Raw genomic sequence first — 20,999 nt, 5'->3', positions numbered from 1 at the left:
ATATATATATAATAAATATTGGAAAGTGTAAATGTGCAGTGTTCTATGAATAATCATTACTTCAATATTAAAAATATGCATATGGTGGTTATTTAGCTTTCTATCAGCATGTGAGTGAAATTGATCCTTACCATGTATCAAAATGATCAGTTTCACATTCGGATTCAATGTATAGGATGTATGCATGATGCAAAGGGGACTCCTGGGGAGATGTTTTTCAGAATGGCTGATCTGATGATGCTGGGAAATTCACTTGGTCTTGTCCCATGATAGCAACCCCAGCCGATTTTTCTCCTAACTGTCCTTTTTAGTTAATGAATAACCTGTTATTGAGGGCTCTTATGTCCTGTCCAAAAACATCTAGGGGGCTCCCACAATTTATCTCCACATTCGCTCTTCCAGGGATATGAAAAGGTCAAAAAATGCTCAAAAAAAGGGAAATTTTCTCCAAACTGAAGCAGAATATTGATGATGACTCTGTGTTAAAGAATGTTCATTTTAGGTTTAGCGAAATGCAGGGTATGTTTGGTAAATATGTTGTGTGTAACAGATATAGGGGTTGTCTTGCAGCACTTCTCTTTAATATTAATTTTAATTTAATATTATTGAAGATGTTAACCTTGGGGACTCGCGTCTCACCCATTCCATCAAAGAAGACGACGTAGAAACTATTAATCACTCAAGTGTTGCGTTTATTGAACGAAATCTAAATTACTCATCGTATGAGAGGATAAATTCAACCTGCCCCTTCAGATATCACAGACCCTATAAGTTAAGTTAGCGAAGGTTTTAATTTGAGTTACAAGTCGGTTTTTTTTCCCCCTCAGACTAATTAATAATGAAAAGTCTAAACGAGCGAATTTTTTTTCCAGGTAGCCTGCAATATAATGCGCTTGTGTATCTAGAGCTTCATTTGAAAGAGGAAGCACGGAAGTAAATATTTGTTACTATTTCCTCATAGTCGGATTTTCCCTGATGGATTCTACAGGTATAAATTCGCTTACGTTAAGCAGTGGAGGGAAACTATAGTCTACCAGGCGTGCCTGACACAACCTGGGCACCAAACTTAAGCATAACTGCGCGTCGACGGAGTTTTAATAATAGACTGCGCCTTCAACAAATAATGTGGGTAAGTGTAAAAAAAAAAAAAAAAAAAAAAAAAAAGGCTAAGTAACATTAGATACATATCAAACAAAGTAACGGACGCCTTAATCTATAAAGCTGTCTAATTGTTTGCCCTCTGCTTATTTATCTGTTTATCTTTATCTTGCAGCCTCCGCTGCTTTTTGGAATATTTTTCTTCATTTTGTCGGAGAACATCGTGAAGGGAAAGAATTTGGGATGTTTCAGCGAATGTGAACATGGGTTCAACAAGATCCACAACAAGCTGCTCCAGGCTCTGCACGCGTACAGACACCAGCCGCTCCGGGCCGTCCATCAGCAGGCGGGCTCCTGTGAGGATTTCGCTCGGTCTTCATCGGCAGCGCTCAGAGATCGCTCACTGTCCCCCTGGCGGATAAGGTAGATAAAGCTCTCTCAATTGTGATGTTTTAACAAAACCGTAGAAATCAGAAACCTGCAAAAAAAAAAAAAAAAAAAAAAAATGCTGATGGCGTAATAGAACCGTCTTATAAATATTTAAAAATTTTGATTTGAATATATTTTGCAGTAAAATATATTTTTGATTCACACTTTCTCATATAGGTACGTAAAGTTTAATATTGCATATTTTTTATACGATTAGTCACATTTTCAGCGCGGCATCACTCAAGGCTTGTACTTTTTTGCAGTTTTTGTTTTATAATTTTATCATTTTTTTGTTGAAACGAAAGTTTTAGTTTGTAAATTAACCCAGGAGCTGGCCACGTGAATGTATAGGCCTACTTATTTGTACGCCATATTTATGTTTTGAAAAAAAAATAACAATAATTAATAGGAAAAAGCCTTCAGAAAGCATTATGGGGCACGTTTAATAGGCCGGTGTTTAAATAATAATACAAAATTATAAAATGAAACAAGTGTGCGCAAGTGATGTATGTTTAACCAGTTTCTGCGACTTGCCACATGAGTAATGTATGTTGATCCCTTGTGTTTTCAGGACTGTGGAAAATCCAGACATGTACCCCTCACAGTACGAGGAGGCAGAGTGTTTGTGTGAAGGGTGCATCATTAACGGGGTTGAAAATAGGTCCTACAACTCGGTGCCTGTGAAGCAAACTCGCTTATTCCTGAAGAAGGTTCCTTGCCCATCTGACCCGAAGAAATACTCCTTAGAGTATAAGCTTGTGTCAGTGACTGTAGGCTGTACCTGTGCGGTTCCTCAGCAGTAAGAGAGGATAATACTATATAGACCACAACTGTAGAGACGTGTCTCATGTACCATGTCGTGTTTGTTTTAAAATGCAATATTTGATAAGGTACTTACGTTGTTTGATATGCTTATATTTATAAGCTGAAAGGTTGCATGTGTCACATGGTTTATTTTTTTGAGCTTACAAACCAACATAATCTTTCTTGAAAGGAAGATATTGTTGTAAGGTATTTTTATTACTGTAAAACACTACTTTATTTAGACTTTATTTATTTATATGATAATAACTTATTTACTATTTATTTAACTGTTACGTACATTATGCAGATATGTGAACTTTTGATCTGTTGCCTACCTGTCCTTGTTTAAATCAGGTTGAAATTCAACTCTGTCTGTGACAGGAATGAAGTTTGTTTCAGTGAGAACGATAAAACGTATTATTAGTATGTTTCCCCCTCAACTTTGCATTTTGTTCAGATGTTATTATGTGCATATTGTGCAAAACAACAATAAAGTCTATGCTGATTTTCACTATTTCGGCTATTTATTTGTCCATATCTGTAAATTCCTTGTTGGTATATTTCAAATGCGCCTAAATGATATTTCACCACAGAAAGAATATACTGTTTTGTAAAAAAGAAAAAAAGCAAATAGCCTACTAATATAGCCTATTATTTAAATATTTAAATATATATGTATGCATATGTGTGTATATGTATGTATGTATGTATGTATATATATATATATATATATATATGTGTGTGTGTGTGTATATATACATATATATAATATATATTAGAGAGAGAGAATATTTTCTTTTAATTTGGCTTTTAATTTGTCGGACTTGTGGAACTTTTATTTTGAAAGGCTTATACCGTATTTACGTTAAAGCATTGCGACAAAGTATAACGCGCTGCAGCGTAGGTGAAAATGACCGCTGCACTGATAAAGTCTTTCAGTATATTAACGCAACCTATTCGAGGTAAGAAAGAATGTATTACAGTAGTGGTAAAACATGTCAAAGCACAATTTTCTGTGTTGGTGGCTAAATTCAGTCAAACAGTGTAGTCTGTTTGAAACATCTCAGTCGCATGTTAAGACAAAAAATATTGTAAGCTGCTTTCTCATTCTTGCTGTATGTTGTTCCAAAAGTGTACGAATGTCTTTCTTTAGATTTTAGGTAGGTGACGGACTTATACACACACACACACACACACACACACACACACACACACATATTTTCATGTTGAATGTTAACTGTAGACCAGCATCACATTTTCTGCTTTACAGAAGAAAGTCATGCAGGTCTGGGTGATGTTTATTGAATGTAGTGATTGAATGCAGTGATGGACGCACACTCTTTTTTTTTTAGAGACTCAGCTGAGCAATGGTCGAAACACACAAACAGCACTTGTGTCGGCTCTCCAGAGGAACCTGTCAGAGCTTCAAGAGCACATGTCTATGGGTGAAGAGCTGGAGGAAGCCCGACAACTTCTGGAGGAGGTCAGAAGAGACATCACATGGGTGTGCGGTGATATGGAAGACATAACCTGGAGCTTTGTCCAGGAATGTCTTCTCTTACTTCTCTGCCTGGCACGTCACCTCAACCATCTCCTGGAAGCCTTTCACCAGAATCCTACAGCACCGAATCCTGCGACCCCCGAAGCAGCTCCGCCGCTTCCTCCAGATGTTCTCAGTGTGGCCCAACAAAAGACACTGGGCACTGTGCTGCAGTTTGTGGTCACGCTGGGTCTGTGTCCGTATCTAGCTCCCGGTGTAGGGGTGGCCCTGGGGCTGCGCTCAGCTTTCGGGGCGACAGTGGAGGGGGCAGTCCGACACGATGTGGCACCTCTCGGGGAATGCCGTTTACTTATCACCACTAATGTGCTGCTGGAGGTGTCTTCTCTGTCATCGCTAGCAACTCCTGTGTTTACACGCCATTTGGGGGACATCATGGCGGCTCTGTGCCAGTTAGCATATCGACCCCAGCGCCCTGAAGGAGATGGCAAGGTAAAAATAAACAAATATTTAATCCACTTTATCCTATAGTCTCACATTAGTCTGGGGTTAGTAAAACCATGGAAAATCTGGATTTATCAGGGAAACTTAAAGTTGTTCCAAGCCCTGGAACCATAATGAAAAAAGTTAATTTTAATAGTTTTAGTTAACTGTGTATTAGAAATATATTATTGAAGAAGAAAAGTAAAAAGAAAGTTAGAAATGTTGACAGATGACTGAAATAAGTTTGCAAATGCCAAGCTGAAACTAAACCAAATACAAAACCAAATACAAAATTATATGAAAACTATCACAAATCTTTTTGTTGATTGAAATAAATAATAAATTATATAGAAATACAAATATTATATGAAAAACTAAAATTAGAAATGTTGTTGGCAACTAATTAAAATAAATTAATTATTATTTATTAATTAAAGAATTCCTTAAAATACTAAAATTACCAAAAATAATAATAATAATTAATGCTAAATAAGAAAATGCTAATAAAATCAAAAAGCTCACAAAAACAAGTGAAACTAACTATAATGGTAATAAAAATGCTAAATATAAAAGTTAAAGCTAATTCAAAATATAAATAATTACTTTAATATTATGTAAATATTACTAAAATAATTAAGAAAAGTTTTAGAAAACTATTATAAAAATATGGTATATTTAAAAAAATATATGCTAAAAGACTAATAGGAAAATCTGTTGGTTTGACTTAAAAATAAAAAAGTAGGTTTGTAAATCCTGTAGGTCACTCTTTCATGTTTCATGTTGGCCAAAGCTAAATTTTTAACCATTTCGGCCCTGTTATCCACAACAGGGGCTGACGGTAGATGAGCGAAAGTCTTGCAAAGAAGCACTCCATAATCTTCTAGGCAAAGTGTATCAGCCGATCGTCATCAAAGAGCTACTTGTTCTGCAAGGAGGTCCGAAACAGGTGTGTTTTGCCCACTATCTTTCTGTATACTTTTCTGATGTGTTATTGTTTGCGTGACTGGATGGAGGCATGTCATGTGTAATCAGTGATTTGCTGTAGGCATCATCAGGGTCCAGAGGTGGAGGCAAGGCTCTAACCCAAGCTCCCGCGTGGCTGAGGCGACTGTCTGGACAGTTACTGTCTGACAGGTTGATGCAACCAAAAGGCGTCCAGGCAGTGGTGAGGGCCATCCTCGAGGGGACCGGAGGTAAGGCTGAATTTAGCAAAGAGATCAGATGGCAAACACAAATGTGTAATTTCAGTATCTGAAAAGGTGTGTTAAGGATTGAATTCTAGTTTACAAGACAGTTTTCAGCAGATTTTGAATATATTGTCTGCAATACATTTTTTGTGAAATTCAGGATAAAAAAAAGCCTTATTTGCTATTATTAGTTTAAATGATTAATAAAAGCATTATACCAAACATTTAATTTGTTTCTGAGCTCACAACATCAACATTCCTTCAGTGATTCAACCCAAATAAGTATATTTAATAATATATATATATTATTATTAAATAATATATATATATATATATATATATATATATATATATATATATATATATATATATATATATATATATAATATATTTACTTTTTAAATCTTTTATCACTGTTACTTATAATTGGTAGCTTATTTGCCCTTTATGACTTATGCATTATTATAAATACATTTACAAATACATTGCCACCTTTATTGCTGCTCTATTGTTTTCTGTTTTAATGAAATGCAGTATCCCGCAACTGTACCCTGTCTTCTCTAACAACAATTACCCAGGGTAGATGCCTGGGTTAGAATGGATAGAACTAAAAATAGGACTGATGAACTAAATATAGGAAACATGGCAATTGTGTTTTGCATATTCTATAAACAGCACAGTGTCAGCCAAGTAATGGAATCATACTTTTATGAATGGTGTTGGAAAACATGTATACTTTCATCCAGTACATAACTAAAAATTCCCAATGTGTTTCCAGTGGATTTATCATGCGATTCAATGTGGCATTCTTTTTTTTGTTTTGTTTTTGTTTTTGTCTGTTTCACATTTCTGACCAACAGGTGGCGACTCTGACTGGAGGAAATGTGATGCTGTGGCCAAGATACTTGCTGCCTGTCCTCAGCAGTCCCTCTCTGCCGAGGGTTATTACAGTCAAGTGTGTCCACAGGTAATGTAGTGCATTATTGCCATAAAGGTGCTTCTAAAACATCTATTCAGATTGTCTAAGATTGACTTTAATTATGTGGTGTAATGTCACTGGATTTAGGTTCTCGAGCTTCTGCATTTTAAAGACAAGCTTACTGCACAGCAGTTCCAGAGAGTGGCCACCAGGGCTGCGATCATCATGGTTCAAGATCGGCCTGAGTTCGCGCAGCAGTTCCTGCTCTTTCCTCTTCTCTCCCCCCTTCATCGCTGTGCAGAAGGAACTGGTTAGTATCTGTGTTAGGAGACTAGTTAAGCATTCTTCAGTGGCTGATCGATATAGGGTGTTATGCTCTGACTAAGTGATAAAGCTGTATCAAGTTGCAAATGTTTTGTCTCCGTACAAAAAGCTTGTAGTCTTTTTAAAATTCTAAAATTAACTGATAAGCTTTTGCAGGAGATAACCTATCCCAGGATGCAGTGCAAGAGTGGGAGCTGACTCGCTGTATTGAGGACGTATATAAAGTAAGCAAACCATTCAAGCACCATATCATTAATTATATTCAGTAAAAACTGTGAATTTACAATGTGATCATTTACTGTGTTCTGGTCAGATTTGTGTGGTCGGTAACGGTCCATCAGAAGTGCTGCTGAAAGCTCTAGCAGATGTCATCTCAACACTGTTCAGTCTCTTTTGCTTCACCAAACAGAATGTCTCTCATTTACGGTCAGTGTGCATGCTGAATTTATGGCTGAAGGATTTATAAAACATCATATGTTTGGACTAAAAGTGGTTGTTCCTTATAGCACATCATGTCAGGAGATCTTGATATGGTTCCTGACTCACTCAGAGCGCTCGGGAGCTCTTTTCCACCTGAAACGTCTGTGTGGACTGCTGGGAGAAATGAGTGGAGTCAAACACGGCTTTCAGTTCTCACCTGGCAGTGAAGGAGGGGCCAGACTTACAGTCAGAGAGCCTGTCAGGTATTAGTAACCAATAATAATTATGTACTGTTTTGTGGAAAATTGTTGTATAATATGTTATGTGTATACGTATATAATGTTATAATGTTATAGTCAGGCTATATCGATAAGCTCTTTTATCAGCTCCAAAAATAATCAGCATTGCCATCACAGAAATACATAATATTTTCAAATATTAAAATAGAAAACAGTGATTTTTAAAATCTAAAAATATTTCACTGGATTTTTATTGTATTTTTTAGTAAATAAATGCTACCTTGGTAAACATAAGAAAGCTTTAAATGGTAGTGTATGTTGCAATGCACATCAAATCATTATCTTTCTGTGTGTTTTGGCAGTGATGAAGATGACGCCCTGTATGAGAAGGTCTCACATGAGCAGTGGAGAGTGCAGTGTCTGGTGCAGTTATTTGGAGAGATGAAGGACAGTGACCTGCCTGGAGAGTTTTTTCTATTGCTGCTGCAGGTGCCGATCCTTTGGCTTCCAATGTAGCTCAACAGCTACTAGCTATAAGCTATAACACATTAGATAAATGAATGTCCTAAAGCTGTTTTATATGACCGAGGCAAAAATTAGGGCTTCAAGAGTGCCTCAAAATGTTGACATTTAAAAGAACTTATCTGTTTCATTAAAAATGTGGAAACTTCGCTTTCCGAGTTCTCTAAATAAACTGACTTTTGTGGATGCTGAGTTTTTTGTTAGCATGCTCCACATGGTGGTGAAACTTCTTTCAACTTCTGATATGTCTGTTTTGTGCCGTTTCAAGGATCTAACAGCTGTGGCTGCTGAGCAGGAAGAGGTTGAGCAGGAAGTGGACACCTCATCTATGACTCTGCTGGAGTTGGAGCAGCACCTGCTGGGGCGTGTGAGTGGACCCGGACAGAGACTGGCTCTGCTGCAAGTGTTGGCCATCATGTGTGAGGGTCTTCCATACACACAGCTGCTCCGCAAGCCCACTCAGGTATGATGTAGTTATGAAAAGATTATGCAATCATTGTTTAAGTATGTGAAATTGTCCAAACTCTCCTCTTACTTTAAAATCTTTTAAGCTGCCTTATCATTTTGTATTTTCTGCTTTTATTCGACTGAGGTTTTAGTAGGGGAAACATGAGCCATCTAAAAATAGTAGTGCACGTCATCTCCTGGCCAGATCTGTTCCACTTAACTCACAACAATGAATATCTTCTCTCTGAGGGTTATTTAGGACACAAGTATGATACTCTCTTGGCACAGTTGTGCTATTTCATCAGTTGTGCTACTTTAAGAGAAGGTGTGACATTAATATGCCAGCAATACATTGTTCTTTCTGCATATAGGTGGTTGGGTTCATAGTATCCATGCTGCAGAGGGCATGTGCTAGTCTGGAGCGTGGCACTGACAGCCCAGTGGAGAGTCAGACTCTCAGTATGGGAATGGGGCTTGTGGCCACTCTGCTATCTGGAGCTGCTGAGGTAGTGTATTATTATACATTTTGCTTCTGTCTTTTGCTTACTCTACTGTGAGATTTTTTTTTTGTAGCAAAAAGCTGCTGCATTTTGGGAAAGCTGACATCTCACAGTTTAATACTGCATTTAATCCAGCAGTGTTGCCACACAGTGTTTTTAACAAAATGTTCTATTTTTATGTAGTTATTACATGTAATTTTTGTGACTATATATTAATTGAGTGATTACATTTGAAAAATTATATATTCTTAAGTATTTGCACTACAGTATTTTTTAAAACAACTGTATAAAATTTGAAAGGTAATTTAAATGGTGAAAAATGTCAAAGAAACACCATACTAATCTATGCTAGTAATTAAATATATACTAATATAGAGTTAATTTGGTGTAATATATTTTTTTAAAATGCAATTATAAAATTATTATAATAATAATACTAAATAAATAATAATGCTGTTGAATGATATTCATTTGGAACCTCCCAAATATTGATGTCATAATTTGTAATGAATTGATCAGTGTATTATTACATTAATTTAGTTTAAAAATTTAAATCAATTGACAGTCCAAATTTATTTCCTAAAATTTGTGATTTTTAAAACATTTTCTCTAACACTAGCAGTTAGCAGCAATTATTTTTCCTATTCTATGTACTTGTCTTCTTTTATCAAAATTATTTTTATATTTAAATAAATTAATCTAAACATCTTGCTAAATGTACTGTGTTAGACTAACCATTATTGCTCTTTTGTTGGATTTGACTGCTTCTGTTGTCTTTATTTGTAAGTCCCTTTGGATAAAAGTATCTAAAAAAAAAAAATGATCATGGACCTTTTATGCATTATTTACTACCAATTTGTATCTGTGTACATCTTTTATCAGCTCACTGCAGATGACTATTCATCTATGGGTGAACTCTTACCCCACCTTGAGCAGATTTCCCAGCAGCACCCAGAGACAGCCATCCAGGAGCTGGCATCTGATCTGAGAGCCACTATTGCCACACATGGGGCTTATCACCCTAAACCTGTCCCCAAAACAGCCACCCGTCACAGTACTGCCCACAGTCCTGCTCAACCTAAGGGCCACAGTTCAAGCCCTCTCCCGGCTAGTACACAGTCATCTAAAGATCCTTCCAGACAACAGGACCGCTCACAACCAGTCTCGCATCCCAAACATTCAACAGACTCTGGCGTAACACCTAAAGTTGGTGGCATTCAGAAAACTGGAAGAACACTCAATAATGACATTTCTGAACCCTCATCCAGTAAAGCTTTCTCTGAGTGCCTGCTGGAGGCCTGTGACCCGGATGTGCCCACCCGAGCTGTAGCTCTGCGTTCACTCACCCACTTTGTTAAAGGTGGACATAAAGAGGCATTACAGAACAAGGACAAGCTACTAATCGTAAGTGAGACAGTACATTACACATTTTTCACATTTTATATTACACACATATTCACATTTTTAAAAATACATGATATTTATTTGTTCCTGTATACCATTTATAGTTGATCTACCACTGTTTATTCTAAATGGCTTTTGAATTTTCTTTGCATTTAGATTATAAAAATATTTCTTCCTTAGTCTTTTTGGGTCATTTTCAGTCGCAGAGTTGTGCTTTGATGCCAGTGATCATTGTATCGTGGTAAAAACTTATTCTCCCAGTATGCATTATTCTCTCTGATGCTAAAAGCCAGGTGTCACGTACACATTTCTCCTGGGGTTTGCGTAGATTCTTCCCTTGATGACACTGTTTATATGGGCCAGTGATTTTCAATGTTCCTCATTCTCCTGTGTGCTGTTTCTGAGGGTGGGTGAGGGTCTAGACCATGTTTTATAAATGAGGTGGGATGTTTGGTGTGTAAAACCTCTTGCTTGAGGGCGCCTGAAGACTCCCATGGGATCTAGTTATGATGAGTGGCTTTGCAGTGTCTCATCTAATATTCTCTGTAATAATAAGAGCCTCTTCTGTGTCCATTGCTTCATAAATACAAGCAATTCACACATAAGCACGGACACAAGCATCACAACTGTGACAACACCCAGTAATCCAGTAATATATGTGTACCTCCGGGAAGTAGATTCCCCTTCATTATGTTTTGGGTATTTATTCGAGTTCTTAACACTTCTCTCTCAAGTCATAACACTTTACCTCACGTGAACTCATTTAAATCTCTTAAATCCGCAGGCCATAGACTTGTATTAATTTGCATTACTGTAAACGTGCTGAGAGCCGAGGTAATGGCTCCTTGAAAAACTGTCAGCGATAATTAGACGAAGGAATTAATTAACTCTGCCCTAATTCTTTGCTCAGCTTTCACTGAATTATTTCAATGTGTTGCAGCTCTTTCTGGAAAACCTGGAACATGAAGACTCCTTTGTGTATCTGTCTGCCATTCAAGGTAATTCATGCATTAGTTTAAGAAAGAAATCAACCTGAATTTCTTAGAAATACACCAAAATATGACAGTCACTCCTGCACTTGTTCCTATCCAATCCTAATTGTTTTTACATGATTTAAAAAAAAAATAAAAAATTTAGATCAAACTTTGATTTATTCGTAGCTGTGATGTAGCAGCTTGGTTTTGACTGGTTGAATGACTTTGTTGTAAATGGAGGCGTAAAGCACATTACATTGACCTGATTTACTTTCCCAGCAGAACTCACTGTCAGCTTTACCCTGGCACATTATAATATGTGTTCAGCTCCCACATTACTCATTACTAAAGAATGTAGACCTTTAAAGCTTTCACTTTTTAAATGAACAGATTTTTGCTTTGCCATAACAAAGCATCCATTTCCTGAGATCATCAGTGTAGTCATTATGGTAGTTATATTTTCAGGTGAATCTGAATCGAATTTAATTTATGTTAAATCAATAATAATTATTTATTTTTATGATTTATATATATATATATATATATATATATATATATATATATATATATATATATATATATATATATATATATACTTTTTATTTGAAGTTTTGAGGTCAGTAATAGTTATTTTTATTTTTTGTATAGAAATTATATTGACAGTAACTTTACATTTATACATTGTTTACAAAAATTACTTTTTAAAAATGTTCTGTTCTGCTAAATTTAGCTTTGCCATCACAGGAGTTTTAGGTTTTCTAATATTACTATACAAAATGGTTATCTTAAATTGCAATAATATGTTTTAATATTGCTGTTTTGCTATATTATGATCAAATAAATGCAGACTTGGGAAACAAAAGAGATGTGTTTTTTTGGGGTGGGAGTAGTTATTAAAAACCCTTCTCTGACTTTTAAACAATAGTGTATATTGATAAGCAGTTGTGGAGGATTTTTTTATTGTATATGTGTATTTCTCAGAAATGACTGGATCAACCTCCGGTTATTTTTTTGTGATTTACAAGACTATTGTTTCTGGGGCAGAAACCAGATTTAGTGTGATCTATTTTGGGCTGATTAACTAAACCAGCTCTGTTCGCAACCAATGTGATCTCACCTCTTGTCCATAAATAGTCATACTGGACCATCTTGACCCTTTTTAGCCCTATTGAGGACTAGCCGAGTTAAGGTTTTAATGCTCTGGCAGCCTGTTGTGGTTTTTATTCATCTAGTCTTAAAGAGAACCTGTCAGATGTTCAGTCTTTTTTTTTTTCTAAGCTGTTGTTTCTTTTTTTCTGTTTCAGGGTTGGCAGTGTTGGCTGACTCTTTTCCTGAACAGATTCTGCAGAGACTGCTGGGAGAGTATCAGACCGGGGCGACTGTTGGTTCCCCTAAAAAGGAGCGCTCCCTAGAGACACGCCTCAAAGTGGGCGAGGTTTTAATGAGAGCCAGCAGAGCCATGGGTGAGCACAGTTACTGTCTGTAGTGTTTTTGTTTTTTTTGTTTCTTTCTTTCTCTATTTCTTTCAAAATACTTTCTTTTAATAAACATGCTCCATTTCAGGACCTGTTTGTCAGATCTGGGCAGTTCCGTATCCTCAGCACAAGTGTGTGGTTATTCATTGTGTCTCAAGATCATTCAGTCTGGGTCTGAGACATGTCGTCTTGGCCCGACTCCTTAACGCTAACAGACCGAGCTCTGAAAAAGCCCAACAGCTGCTACAGTCCGCTGAAACTGCACAATGAGTCTCACAGCTCTCTGTCACATTCATAGCGCCTTCACACACAGCAGGGGGCATCACACACTTCACCCATACACTTGAGCTCAATTTACATTTTCAACCCATGAGCATTATCTAATGGGACACTGATTCCAATCCCAAAATCCTTGTGTTTGTAGAAACTAAATATCTAACCACAACATGCTGTTTCAAAATATACTCATCCAGTCCATAATTTACAAAACTCCTTTTCCTGCATAAGTGTACATCTGGTTTCTAATCAAACCTGTCACTTAATGGTTAGGGGCTTGGACAGATGGCCGCTGTTAACAAGAAGCACAGGATCAAAGAGGTGTTTGGTACACTTTTTCTTGCCGCTTTCTTTTTTTTTCTCCCTCTTTTTGTCTAGTTGATCTAGTCCACAATAGCCATTAAAACTCTTTTGATCTGTTTAGAGGATTGGTCAGCTGTAGAAGTGGACATTCATGTCTGAATAGGTCCTGGCACATGGGTCCTGGAAGGTTTTGTAGAGTTTGAAAGATATCTCAAACAGAGCCAGAAAAATCAGCTTTGGGTAGCAAGACCCTCTGGACCCACCTGGCAGTCATTTTAATTGCTTTTCTTGTTTCATCCTTATTAATTTCCTATAAAGAATGCTAAGTCTTAATACCTATTAGTTTGAGTAGGAGTCCTTTTCAAAAAAAAAATCCCAGTTTACTAACTTTGCTCATGCTGTAGGAACGTGCTTTGGACTTTCTCAGACTTTCACACCGAGATGGAGAGATTGGAAGAGGAGTGGCGAATTTAGCTTTGTGTTTGAGTCTATGTGTTTGATGTGTGTTCAGACTGGAGCTGTACTGTATAAGTGCTATTAGAAGGAACTAATTGTTGCTTATTTTAAAGACTGTTTGTCTTTATGTACAAATAAAAAAAATCTTGTCATTCATTTTTTTTTTTTTTTTTTTTTAGGTGATCTTGCTCCACACTACGGCCACCCTCTGATTGGTGTGTTCCTGAGCAGCACACGAGACGAAGACAGTAGTGTTCGTGCCAGCAGCCTCTCTAATTTGGGTGAACTCTGTCAACGTTTCAACTTTTCCCTCGGACCACTGGCGCAAGAGGTAGTACCACTCTTGAATTCAAAACCTAAAGTCAAGACCAGTCAAGCTGATGAAAAGCTGATTCTGTGTGTGATTTAGTCTGTAATTAGTTCTTTTTAAGCAGATCCCCAAGGCTGTTTCTAGTCTGATGTCATTGTTCTCTTTACTCTGCACAGCTGTGTGTGTGTGTACACATGTATATCTCTCTACACACGATTACCACGTCTAGTGCTGAGATCAGGATTTCTGCTAGCTGGGTGATAGATGGATGAACCTGAACTGCATCAATTTCACTGATTTGCTCTTTAAAATCAATTCCTCACCTACAAATCTTAATGTAGCACTCGATTATACGTGCTCTAATTTAAAATGGCACTGTAAATGACCCATTTTTACTATTTAAAATGATCACATTTTATTGTTAGAATATTATTTATTATTAATAGAATTTATCATTTTAAACTGAAAGTGATGACAAAATTTGCACACTGAATATGTTTGGTTTTCTCTCTTGAATTCAGTTACATCCTAAACTGTGATTTATTTCTGTTCAATAGTGACTTCATTTAAAGCTGCCTGTAAAAGTGCCACAGAACATGTTTATTATGCATTGTATTGATTATTTCTTACATATCCAACAGAAAAAAGGGAAATCAATTTTTATAGATATAGTTCACTCAAAAATAAACATTCTCTCATTAATTTCTCACCCTCGTGTCATTCTAAATATGTAAGATCTTTATTAATGTAGAACACAAAGAAAGATATTTTGAAGAAAGTTTGTAACCAGGCTGTTTTGGGTCACAATAGACTTCCATAATAGGAAAAAATAATACTATAGAAGTCAATGGTGACACAAAACGGCCTGGTTACAAACTTTTTTCAAAAATATCTTCCTTTGTGTTCTGCAGAACAAACCATTTTACTCATGTTTGGAACTACTTGAGGGTGAGTAATGTCAGAATTAAATTTTTTTGTTTAACCACCCATTTAGTGTCTTGGTTAGTCTTTTACTCTTTTCAGTGGCTGATGCAAACGTGTATGTACAACATTTGTAAAGTTCATGATACAAATGAAACTTGTGAGCTGGTAATTTTTATTTATTTTTTTTTATTCTGATTTAAGTAAAAGGATACTAATAAATGAAATGTACCCAAATAGATTAGAATCAAATCGATTTGTATGTATACCCAGCCCTAAAGTACTATGCAACTATTTTTATGCAGTAATTCATAAAAGCTTATCTGAGACTTTCAGCATTATACTTTTGCTGCTTTACAAGTTTTGATATTTCCTTTAGGAATTGTAGATCTGGTATTCTTTGATACTTCTGCCAATATATGAAATGTGTGACTGTTTTGCACAGTTGGAAAGCAGTTTGTTTATTTTTTCAGCGCTTGTACATACGGTTGTTGAGAAAATCTGCTGAAAGCGGCTGAGCTGCAGCAGTGGTCTAGAGATCTTCATGAATAAGCATCTCTGTCAGTGTGACTAACTGGGCTGCTTATTCATGAAAGAGCCCGTCTTCAACAGGCTGATCTTCACCGTCTTGACGATTAGCCTTCTGCAAACCCATGTGCACGTGTTTAGGCATCAATCGACCCACTGCATTGACATTAAGATCAACTAGTGCAGCATTGCAGATCTTTGCAGCCTGCGTACGTCCTTTGTGTTTGACCTCTGTTTGTGTGCTGGTTCCTGCAGCTGAGCACGTGTCTCACCGCCCTGATAAAGACGGACAAAGAAGCAGAGGTTCGAAGAGCTGCGGTCCACGTCATTGCTCTTGTTCTTAGGGGCCTTAGTGATAAAACCACTCAGGTGAGTGTTTTTGTGATCCATTAATCATGAAACTTAGGTTAATGGAGTTTTATGCTTTATTTTCTTTCTTTTTTGCAAGTTCTGTTAAAAAAAAGAAAGATTTGTGTGGCATTTAAGCAACCTGCTACAAATACCATTCACAGGCTGTAACTTGGAATATTCCAAAGGTGTAAAATCTCATCTCAGTTCATATTATTCATTTGCAAAGAATAGAATTCTTTCTGAAAACAGAAAGACATTCTCTGTTTACAAAATGTGTCTTGTTCGTGAGGTTATAGAGTAGGTTGTTAGGTCTCCCGATCTGGTGTGATCAGATCAACACGCGTGTTTAGTGGGAGGAATTCTTCCAGCATCTGGAGTGATGAACCGCAGCTGTAATTTTCTACTCTCTTATTTAGAGGTCACCTGCTATGTTAGGACAACCAATGCTCTGTCTAATCTTCACTATCAGCAGACACCCTTGTTCCCACGGCCCTGATCACTTTCCCAAAGATGGCTTTTATTTTGGATAATAGGTCCTACTGATCATTTGGTACATGTTGAGTATGGTACATGCTATGTTAGAGTATTGTCACCAAAACAACATAGTTGAAAAGTATTGACGTCCTTAACATGAACTGTATCACAAGTTTAGAGTTACAGCTGTAAATGTGTTAACCAATCAGAGCTGTGTAATACATTACTTGGATTGAACATCGAGCCTCTAATCCATTGGCAACCAACTATTAGCAACCAATTTTAACAGATGTTTAGCCTGTTGTAAGATCATATGAATCAAACCACTGACTCACTTAAACATTTTAATGAGAATGTTTGAAAATTGAGTCAGTTGCCATTCAGATTTTACAGACTACAGTTCTGTTTACCCATAATGCAGTGTGATAATCATATTCCATCTTATTTAAATACATTTTGTGTAATGTAATGTGGTAGGAATCACAAGAATGCTGTAGGAGATATAAAAGGGAGATATTTGTCTTTGATTCCACTTTAACCTTGATAATGTCTTGGGATTTCATCCTAGTTATCAGATTTGTCCAGCTTTATTAATGTTAGAAATAAACTAACCCTAAATTAACCCAAATAAATGTAAATAAATAATAATCACTTAATTTAAATAAAGTTTTACAAAATAAAAACAAAACTAAATATATAATAAAAAATACTATTTCATTTAGAAAATTATTTTTGAAATTGTGTTTTCGAAATAAATATATTTAAATGTGTATATATAAATATATTTTGTAAATAATAAAATTCCTCTAGATAAGTACTTATTTTAGGTTGTCACACAAAATGTGTCAGGCTGCTAAATCTTCATCTACTTTGTCCTCTTTACTCGACTTTGCAACACATGGAATTTTTTGGGTTTGTCCACATAAAATGCATCTTAAACTCCCACCATAAACACCCGTGATCCCAGTGACCTCAGAGCTGACTGAACTGATCGCTGCTGCTGCTGCACATGACCTTTTATACTTTTGACCCCTTGATTTACAGCTCCAATGTCCACTCTATTTAGTACCCTGAGTCTTGAAATATGTGCACATGCACTTTATAGGACAGGTTTTTACCAGACAGGCTCAGGCAGTGCTGTCCTTTGCATGCACCTTGGCATTGGCCCGGGCGTGAAGTCATACCTGTCATCACCGTCTGCTGGGTTTCCCAGGATGCAGCTTCACAAAGGTCCTTCTGGTATGAGGAGCGGTTGTTACTTAGTACAGCTGGTGCAGTAAGTAATGAGATGGCTCCTCCAGGTAAACCATAAGTCACAACGCCCGGTGTCCTTTTAAAGTTAAAACAGCTGACTGCTCACAAAAGCACTCTCCTGCTGTGAAGAAGGTCAAGAGAACATCTGCCTCAAGAGACATATACTGTACTCATTATTTTCTCTTCCTCGTTTGTTCATTTTCTCACATTGAGTTGTACAGTAAAACAGTACAGCAGCTTACTAAGGGTTTTTCTCTCCCCTTCTGATTTTTCAGGTTCTTGGGGATGTTTTATCAGAGTTGTATCGGGCTTTAAAGTGGGTGGTGCGATCGGATCCAGATGAGGTTGCTGTACTCCACTCTCAACTTGCTTTGGAGGAGCTGGATGATGTCATGAGGAGGTTCATCTTCCCTCAGCAGAAACTTGAGAAAAAGATTGTTGTACTTCCTTGAATGCACTCAAGGACTTGCATAACCTTGTTTTAATCAGAGGATTTTGTCTTAGATTTCAACCATTCATTAAATTTATACCTGTAGTAATTGAAAGATGCATACATTTCAGGAGATCATTTTTCACAGCTATATTTTCATTCTCAAGCCAAGAAAAAGTCTTGGCATTGATAAAGTATCGTTGTGGCTTTTGTTATCTGGTACACTGAGGTTAGAGGGCACCACAAGCTATATATCTGTGTAAAGAGCTCTGTGGTAGCTGGTTTCCTCTCTATTCTGCACTGGTGATAAAATGCCTGTTTGCTTTTTATCGAATGTTTGTGGAACATGTAAAAACGACTAGGTCATGACATCATTGTAAGATACGACAGGGCAATTAGTCATTCTCCTAAATTTTCCCCCTCTGCACAATACTGAAACTTTCCATTCATGTTAACCGTTTCTATGGCCGTCTGACCTCTTGGGTCTGCACCAAAGCAGAGCTGTTGCATTTATGCTAACTCAAAATGTTACTTTGGCCATGAGGTGCCTTTTGAAGTAAAATATTTTTCCAAAGATTGTCTAATGTCTTTATATTATTCTGTTGTTCACAGTTTTTTTCCCCCTTTGCTAGGACTGGTTTAAAGTCAGTGTAAGTTCAAGCATGTCCAAACATCTGGGTTAGGGTGCAGTACATAAAGCATTTGTGTGGTTATTGTATTTGCTTGTATTAAAGTCAATATGGATTGATCTTCGCAAAGGGCTGTAATGTTAAAGGGATAGTTCATCCAAAAACACATTTTGTCATTATTTACTCATTCTCATGTTTTTCTAAAACGACATGACTTTCTTTCATCTGTAGATTGTAAAATTAGATATTTTAGAAAGTGACCTGAATTTTGAAAGTCAGTGAGTATAAAAACTGATTGGTAACAAACATTCTTTAGAATGTGTGTGTGTGTGTTTCACAAAAGTTTGTTACACACATTTGGAACAACATGGCAATGAGTGTATATATGATGGCAGAATTTTTATGTTTGAGTAAACTATGCCTTTATGTACTCTGAGTAAAGCAGGAAAAAATGTAGGACAGGAATTTTGAGGTGTTTAATAAGTCGAGCCAGAGCGTTGGCTAAAACAATACATGCAGCAGTCATTATATTTTAAAAAAATAACATTTTTTTTTTTTTAAGTAAAAATTTAGTATTTAGATATCATGTTGACCATGTTTACATGTAAATAAATGTAAGCCCTAAACCTTTTTAATAACAATCAAAACTCCGGATACTTCTGAAGGATGTTAACAGTTGGATGTATCCTTGATCGCTTTAGTCCAACATTTTAATTAGAATTTTTTTGTGACTTTGCATCAACCTCAATGGTGATTTATGTTCAAAAATCGAAAAGGAAGAATGCATGTTTCGGGTTTGTATCGTGACGCAGCGAACTACCATGTTGAGTTGCCACAATATAATGCAGACTTTGCAAATAGGCAGCTATTGATTATTAAATGGAGCTCTATGTATTAATGTATATCATATTAATCAAAATATTAGCTGTCTGCAAGGCCTTTTAGCAAAAATGAACAGCCTGTTTAATTCTAAGGGTCAAGATAATACAGGTTAATGTTACAACATGTTTGTTTGTTTATTGCACTTGTATTTAAAGTCATATTCAGGATGTGTTGGCTAATAATTGCTGTGTAATGGGCAGCTGCCCGGTTGGAAGTCGTAAACTTTGCCTTGGTTTTTCTTCAAAGAAACCTTACAGTCTCTTGAGGTGTCTCTTATAATTGCATCTCTGGTTAGGATCCAAAGACGTTTCCACAGTAAGGGGTAAATGAGTGACGCCACTGCGCAGCACTGAAGCCAGGCCGATGGAGAGTCACACTTTCACCTTCCTTCCCCCATAATAACCTTCCCACGACTGCTACTCAGCCATGAAAGAGCCATTACGCTAATTACTCCTCCTGCCACGCAGCAAGAGTCGGAAAAAGAGAGAGAGGAGGGGGTGTGAGCCTGTTTTACCTGGCCGTTGAATTTCGGAGGGATGCTTTCGAAGACAGAGTAAGTTTTCATTGGTTGCCGGAATGTTTGGAGATGCCGTGGATATTGATTACGTCCGATCATGCTGCAGTCTATCTTTCTCTTCCTTCTCTCGCAGATCTCTTCATCAGCCGGTGTTGGACCTGCAGGCTGCCAGCAGGAGGGGTGCAGGGAGGGGTGATAGATAAATAAATAACCCTATAAAGGATGCATTGAGAGGGTGTGTGTGTAGCCAAGGGAAGAGGGTGCCTGCTCAAACAGTCCCGAGTCTTGTTGAAGGTTGGCTGCACTGCAGAGCAGGGGGAAAAGCACAGAGAAGGGACCTTGAAGGATTTCGGGCTGCACTGCAGAAACGATGCTACTGCAGTACAGCACTGACACAGAGGCATGAGGTCCGCTGCCGGCCGGACCCCCAGCCTCCTCGCACCAGGTGAGAACTTAATTCACAGCTGATATCAGAGGCCTTCATGCCTCGGGAAGAGAAAGAGAGAGAGGGAGGGAGAGACATAAAAAGAAGGGGAGGGAAGCAGAGGAGGAGGAGGGCAATGGTGCTGTATTTTTGGAAAAGGGATCTCCTGAATTAAGTGTGGCTGGAATAAAGATGTAGTGTGAGCAGGAGGCTGAACAAGGACGGTGCTGTGCTCCACTGTGGTGGAGAGGAGCGGAGCAGACGCCTGGCAGACATACACACACTCGCACACACACCGGCTCAGAGAGACTGAGGGAGAAAGAGAGAGAGCCCACCGTCACAGCTGCGGGGCTGGGAAGGTAAGAGACGTTTAATTCGACTTGAGTTTCATCTTGTGTCTGTGTGTATTGTGGGAGTGGATGAAAAATGAAAACATGCTGCTTTAGAGCTCTGTCATGTGCTCATTGTGTGGTCATATGTGTGTGTGATACTAGAACTGAGAGAGAGTCAAAGCGTTTTTG

At 37.4% G+C, this 20,999-nt stretch overlaps 3 protein-coding genes across 4 annotated transcripts in view; all 3 read left to right on the top strand.

Moving 5' to 3' along the window:
• Window positions 1–787: 787 nt before the first annotated feature.
• il17c (interleukin 17c) lies at window positions 788–2,845 on the top strand. The gene is made up of 3 exons (XM_043264252.1): window positions 788–1,129; window positions 1,274–1,521; window positions 2,099–2,845. Exons 1-3 carry the CDS (start codon window positions 1,124–1,126, stop codon window positions 2,328–2,330), a joined length of 486 nt encoding a protein of 161 aa, XP_043120187.1. The 5' UTR covers window positions 788–1,123; the 3' UTR covers window positions 2,331–2,845.
• Window positions 2,846–3,194: 349 nt separating this feature from the next.
• tango6 (transport and golgi organization 6 homolog (Drosophila)) lies at window positions 3,195–18,600 on the top strand. Its single transcript, XM_043216747.1, has 18 exons — window positions 3,195–3,293; window positions 3,684–4,321; window positions 5,142–5,258; window positions 5,358–5,505; window positions 6,360–6,466; window positions 6,566–6,728; window positions 6,899–6,966; window positions 7,056–7,168; window positions 7,249–7,425; window positions 7,764–7,890; window positions 8,192–8,386; window positions 8,742–8,876; window positions 9,753–10,274; window positions 11,215–11,272; window positions 12,553–12,711; window positions 13,938–14,089; window positions 15,773–15,886; window positions 17,872–18,600. Exons 1-18 carry the CDS (start codon window positions 3,242–3,244, stop codon window positions 18,046–18,048), a joined length of 3,222 nt encoding a protein of 1,073 aa, XP_043072682.1. The 5' UTR covers window positions 3,195–3,241; the 3' UTR covers window positions 18,049–18,600.
• A 1,607-nt stretch (window positions 18,601–20,207) lies between these two features.
• The window catches only part of has3 (hyaluronan synthase 3), an 8,494-nt gene continuing 7,702 nt past the window's right edge, over window positions 20,208–20,999 (top strand). The window contains exons 1-2 of one of the 2 annotated variants that reach the window (XM_043264003.1): window positions 20,208–20,499; window positions 20,677–20,837. The gene's annotated coding sequence lies outside the window, so the exon portion shown is untranslated. Of the gene's footprint in view, window positions 20,838–20,999 lie in introns of both variants that reach the window. The other variant, XM_043264004.1, reaches the window with a different exon arrangement.

This window comes from Puntigrus tetrazona, chromosome 18, assembly GCF_018831695.1.
Source record: "Puntigrus tetrazona isolate hp1 chromosome 18, ASM1883169v1, whole genome shotgun sequence".
Classification (NCBI taxonomy): domain Eukaryota; kingdom Metazoa; phylum Chordata; class Actinopteri; order Cypriniformes; family Cyprinidae; genus Puntigrus; species Puntigrus tetrazona.
The sequence above is the reverse complement of the archived record's forward strand: the minus strand, read 5'-3'. Positions and strand labels throughout refer to the sequence as shown.